This window comes from Danio aesculapii, chromosome 11 (genome assembly GCF_903798145.1).
Source record: "Danio aesculapii chromosome 11, fDanAes4.1, whole genome shotgun sequence".
NCBI lineage: Eukaryota > Metazoa > Chordata > Actinopteri > Cypriniformes > Danionidae > Danio > Danio aesculapii.
This window is the reverse complement of record NC_079445.1, coordinates 33,101,037-33,107,036: the sequence shown is the minus strand read 5'-3', so window position 1 is coordinate 33,107,036 and position 6,000 is coordinate 33,101,037. Positions and strand designations below refer to the sequence as shown.

At 43.9% G+C, this 6,000-nt stretch overlaps 1 protein-coding gene across 1 annotated transcript in view; it reads left to right on the top strand.

The window, feature by feature from the left end:
- Window positions 1-442: 442 nt before the first annotated feature.
- The window catches only part of pcdh17 (protocadherin 17), a 145,856-nt gene continuing 140,298 nt past the window's right edge, over window positions 443-6,000 (top strand). The window contains exons 1-2 of the mRNA XM_056468153.1: window positions 443-985; window positions 1,726-4,528. Of these exons, the coding sequence (XP_056324128.1) occupies window positions 2,048-4,528 (2,481 nt within the window). The 5' untranslated portion in view covers window positions 443-985; window positions 1,726-2,047. The remainder of the gene's footprint in view (window positions 986-1,725; window positions 4,529-6,000) is intronic.

Here is a 6,000-nt window from a genome sequence, read left to right as displayed (position 1 = left end):
CAGTGGATCAGTATGCTACATGATGTTATGATAACGTTTTCTATACGTGCATATACATAAACAATCGTGCAACTGTAAGTCTTTAAATCTGTTGTTTTGATCCAGCTTTAAACCGTCAACAAACGGCATAATTAAAAATAAAATCCTTCCAAATCCCTCCCGGCTGGAAAGCACCAATCTGAATAAAAGCATCGTTTCTTTAACGTAAAGATTTTCACCCCCGCTCGTTGCTCTCAAAGTACAAGAGTCTTTTATAAACTCCCGTCTGCGCTTAGAAACGCGTCCACATCACTCACATAAAGGACCGATTTGAAAGCCCCGCCCACAATTTGAATTCGGAGAAATTGATTGGCCGCCCTTCCCTCCTCCTTCCACTTCCATTGGTTGGCGGTGGATCAGTAACAATGTTTAATGCACTATGAGACAGAGTGAGACAGTCAGAGAGAGAAACGCGCAGAGGAGGCTGAAGGGACACCGGCGCACCACAGTGCTTTTACTCGCGTACCGTTATTGACAGCTGCTTCGAGTGACAGTAGGATTGGACTGAACACTTACGGTTGCTATCCTCTTTTAAACTTTGGACTGGCTTGTTTTTCCCTTCTCCTATTTTTAAAAAAATCTTTTTCCTCAAGGGACTGGACGTGTAGCCTCTTGTGGGGCCAGGACGCATTTATCACGGGGATGTCTCACCCCGCATCGTTGCAGTACAAGAGGCAGTTCGCGCTGGTGATATCAACGGTTGTGGATGTATATTTTACGTCTGGGTCAAGGTATCTGTCCTGTAGCGTCTCCAGCCTGAGTCCATGAGCGGAGGAGAGTCACTGCATCCTAATCAGCCTCATTGACATTACAAGCGCACTTTTGGAGAGCACTTTATTTTTCCATATAGTCCACTCGGAGATTTTTTATACTCATTTGGAAGTTGAATGAAGGATGTAACTCGTCTTTGGTGATGGTTGTGTTTAGACCGGATAGCAAGCTACAGGTAAGTCCGTGTGTGATGTTTCTCATCAACATTCTGTTCCAAAGTGTGATCCTGAAAAAAGATGAGATGACATGTCATATATGCTCTTGTAGCTGCTGCTGCTGGATGCGCACAGTGCCAGTGAGGATGCAACAGCTTCTTCTTGTATTTATTTAAGAGGCGCAGTATAAATAACCATCCAGGATTGCGATTCATTTGCTTTGCTTTATGCGACTATGTAAGAATTGTATTTAACAGCCGGATTATGCCGGTTAAGAGGCTTATTTCAACGAATTTGCATTCACGGGGTAGCCTTAAGACAGCAAGGTATAGATATGGCATCAGTTAAGCAGCTGTTTTAGGACGCGGGGACATTGCAGGAGATTTATCCGTTTTTATTTGCTCGCCACCTTTATCTATAATTGCGCGTTTGATGCGCGTAACGCTGTTCGTGCCACATGGTGCATCCTCGACGCATTGCTTAGCCTTCATGTTGAGAGCAGAATAACACAAACATCCACCTGTGTTCAGTGGTAAAGCGCTCCGACGCATCTCAAGGTTGGATTGACATGCCATCCACGTCGTTCAGCGGGGAATGAGAAATTACGCATTAGAATTACGCGGTCATACTACAGAGAAAAAAGCGCATATTGTGAGACGCGGTGTTTGTTGAAATCATTTAGTCAGAATTGAAACGAATAAGTGCAGTGTTGCATGCAATAATTTGACAGAAATGTTTTTTTTTTTCTTTTTCATTACAGGCGAAGAGGCTGGGAAAGGCTATTTCTTTGTGGAAACTGGATTGTGATTATGCCTCCAATGCGCCTGGGCGTTCAGCAGAATATAAATTAGCTGTACAGCCTCACCGTTTGTTGTAAAAACTCAGGATAAAGGGAGCCCAGCTACAGAGGAGAGAAAAGAGCTTTCAAACGAAAAGCCCACATAATGACTTTATACAGTTTTCTATCATGAATTGGCATGTGTGTTCAGTATTTGAAGGTATAAATTGTGATACTGCCGAGAAGATCAACAGGTCGGAGGCGTGAAACGCATCAGAAACCCAAGGCACTCTCACTGAAAGGGATGCATCTTTCTGTTTTCCTTTTCCTACTTTTATGGGCGCAAGCCCTGACGCTGAAAAACTTGAACTACTCAATACCTGAGGAAAAAATTCAGGGTGTCATTGGAAACATTGCCAAGGATGCGGAGCTGGAACTGGGAGAGCAGGGGAAAAAATCCAACTTTAGGGTGTTGGAGAACTCCGCCCCACACCTTATCGATGTGGATCCCGAAAGTGGGCTATTATACACTAAACAGCGGATCGACAGGGAAACACTGTGCAGACAAAACTCCAAGTGCCAGCTCTCCATGGAAGTCTTTGCCAATGACAAGGAGATCTGCATGATTAAAGTTGAGATACAGGACATAAATGACAATGCACCGAGCTTTCCTTCTGAACAAATCGATATTGACATATCTGAGAATGCAGCCCCAGGCACACGTTTCCCCTTGGCTGCTGCCTACGACCCTGACACTAAGGAAAATGGCCTGAAAACATATCAGATCACGCGGGACGATTACAGTATATTTTCTTTAGATGTTAAATCCAGAGGGGATGGAACTAAATTCCCTGAACTAGTCGTTCAGAGGTCTTTAGATCGAGAGGAACGTAGCCATCACACTTTAATTATAACCGCCACAGATGGAGGGGAATACCCCAAATCAGGCACAATGCAAATTAATGTAAAAGTCACTGATTCCAATGACAACAGCCCTGTGTTTGAACAGCCCTCATATGTAGTGGAGATTCCTGAGAATGCACCGCTAGGCACAGTAATAATAGATTTAAATGCTACCGATTCTGATGAAGGGATTAATGGGCAGGTTACTTATTCTTTTAGCTGTTATGTCCCAGACAGGATCAAAGAGTTGTTTTCAATAGACCCCCGAACGGGTGTCATAAAGATTCAGGGTAAAATCGACTTTGAGGAGAACCCAATTATAGAGATTGATGTTCAGGCAAAGGATCAAGGACCCAACCCAATTCCTGGCCATTGTAAAGTCACTGTTAAAGTGCTTGACAGGAATGACAACTGGCCGTCAATAGGTTTCGTAGCGGTGCGTCAAGGGGCGGTTAGTGAAGCAGCAACTCCAGGGACAGTGATTGCACTCGTCAGAGTCACAGACAAAGACTCTGGGCGCAATGGGCAGCTTCAGTGTAGGATTTTGGGCAATGTTCCTTTCAAGCTGGAGGAGAACTATGATAACTTTTACACAGTAGTGACTGACAGACCCCTAGACAGGGAGGTAAAAGATGAATATAACATCACTATTGTGGCCAAAGACAATGGCAATCCACCCCTAAACTCAACAAAGTCTTTCACTGTTAAGATTTTAGATGAAAACGACAACGCACCACGCTTCACTAAAATGGTCTACCTTCTGCAGGTGCCTGAGAACAACATCCCAGGTGAATACCTGGGTTCTGTTCTGGCCCATGACCCAGATTTAGGCCAAAACGGCACTGTGTCCTATTCTCTCCTACCCTCTAATGTAAGCGAGGAATCTATTACTACATATGTTAACATCAAACCCACAGATGGTGCAATATATGCTCTGAGGAGTTTTAATTATGAGCAAACCAAGTATTTTGACTTTAAAGTCCAGGCGAAGGATTCTGGTAACCCTCACCTGGAGAGCAACACCACAGTCCGTGTGAGTGTGCTGGATGTTAACGATAACATTCCTGTCATTGTTCTCCCATTGCTTCAGAATGACACTGCTGAGATCCATGTACCTCGGAATGTAGGAGTCGGACATATTATTACCACCGTGAGAGCGGTGGACAACGACTTTGGCGAGAGCGGTCGGCTCACCTACGAGATCTCAGATGGGAATGAGGAACACCTGTTCGAGATTGATTCGGTGACAGGCGAGGTGCGGACAGCCCAGCCATTGTGGGAGGAGGTGACACCTGTTGTGGAACTCATTATCAAGGTCACTGATCATGGCAAGCCATCACTGTCCGCTATGGCAAAACTTATCGTCAAAGCCTACTCTGGGCCCTTACCAGAAGGCGAACCACGCATCAACGCAGAACACCACAACTGGGACATGTCGCTCCCTCTAATAGTAACTTTAAGTATAATTTCGATTATGCTCCTAGCAGCCATGATCACCATCGCAGTGAAGTGCAAACGGGAGAACAAGGAGATCCGCACATACAACTGTCGCATCGCTGAGTACTCTCACCCACAACTCGGCAAGAGCAAGAAAAAGAAGATCAACAAGAACGACATCATGCTGGTGCAAAGTGAAGTGGAAGAACGGGACACCATGAATGTTATGAACGTCGTCAGCAGTCCCTCTCTGGCCACCTCACCTATGTACTTTGACTACCAAACTCGTTTGCCCCTCAGCTCTCCAAGGTCGGAGGTCATGTATCTCAAACCCACTGCCAACAACCTCAGCGTTCCTCAAGGGCACGTTGGCTGTCACACCAGCTTCACCGGACCTGTTACCAACACCACAGAGACCCCAGTGAACAGGATGTCAATAATACAGGTAGGAGCGACAACTTATATTCTGCTTCTTTGTAACCCTCCACCCCCCTCTCTCATCCTGCTCTGTCTCAATAGGTCAATACATGAATGGATGAGCAGTTGTGTGTGCATACAAAACAGCAAGTGAATCATAGCGGTGAGAGTTAAGAGGGGGATCGCAACCGCTGATAATATGAAACACGAGTAGCACCTTGCTATCTATTTTTGAAATCTAGCTTTGCCCATATTGTTTCAAGTAATGTGCTAAGAGGAAATTGAGTATGGAACATAATTCTGTTGTGGAGATATTGTTTTGATGTTACCTCTGCTGTGGGAAGATTTGATGCACTGACAGGTTCAGCCCCAAAGGCTTGTTATTTCATAACGGCCACACCGTGATGATTTGCTGCTCTTGCCTAGAATATCTTTCCAGCTACTACACTGCAAATGAATAGAGCTGCGATCAATATGTAGTTTCCTGTGGTGCTTGGAATGTAAGGCTCCTAAGGTTTGCCTCTTACAATGACAGAATTAATGTTCTTCTCTTCTTTTTTTTCCTACTCTGCTATTGCTCACACACGCTAGGGTCAAGTAAATACATAAAATGTGTTTTCATACAAGCTAATGAAATTTATTTTGACCTCAAACATTTCAGTTTTCAGTCTTGGCATTGTAGCACCCTTACTGTATTACTTAGTCAGCAGGTTTGTGTCACCTTTGTACTTGAATTGCTGTGACAATCCTCTCACTGCTAAAGACGTTCAGACCGCATTTCACCAAAAGAAAGAAGGAGCTTTCGCAGATTCCCTCGTTCCTTGCTAATGCGTCTTTGTGTGGAGCGATTTGGTTAAGCCAGTGACAACTTATGTGTGTCTGTGCAGCTAAGCCTGTTTAAAGTCATTTGAAATCTGTCTTGTCAGATGAGGCTAAAGTCACCTCTTTAAACTCTGTACATCAGGTGTTCCTGTATGTGCTGAGATTGAGATTACAGCTGCTGAAATTAATTTCTCTTGCTTTATTTGCATGTTGCAAATACACATTTCTTTTATGAGCATATTTTGTATTTTTATGGGTAAAGGGATACTTACTTACTCCCAGGGCTGTATATATCCATGTTGATATTTAGCCACTAGGGTTGCACGGTTTACCGGTACTTCAGTAGCACCACGATTCCATGGCTCCAAAATACTGGCGGTGCCACTGTAGTTTGTAAATGATAGTATCATTATTAACGGTTCAACAATAGTTCAGGTGAGTTAATGATTAATGAGCCATTAATCAAATAAAATAAGCTATGGCTGAAAACACTGATGTCTTCACTCCTTTCCTATTTAACGTTAATAACCTATGATGCCGTTGACTATAATGGAAAGATAGAGCCTAAGTGAGCCAAAGGATTGATCAGCATGATGGCAAATTTTTACTAAAAAGAACTAAGAGCACCAGTGATGTTTACGCGCATGGTGAACTGCAAGAGGATAATTGCGCACTGAA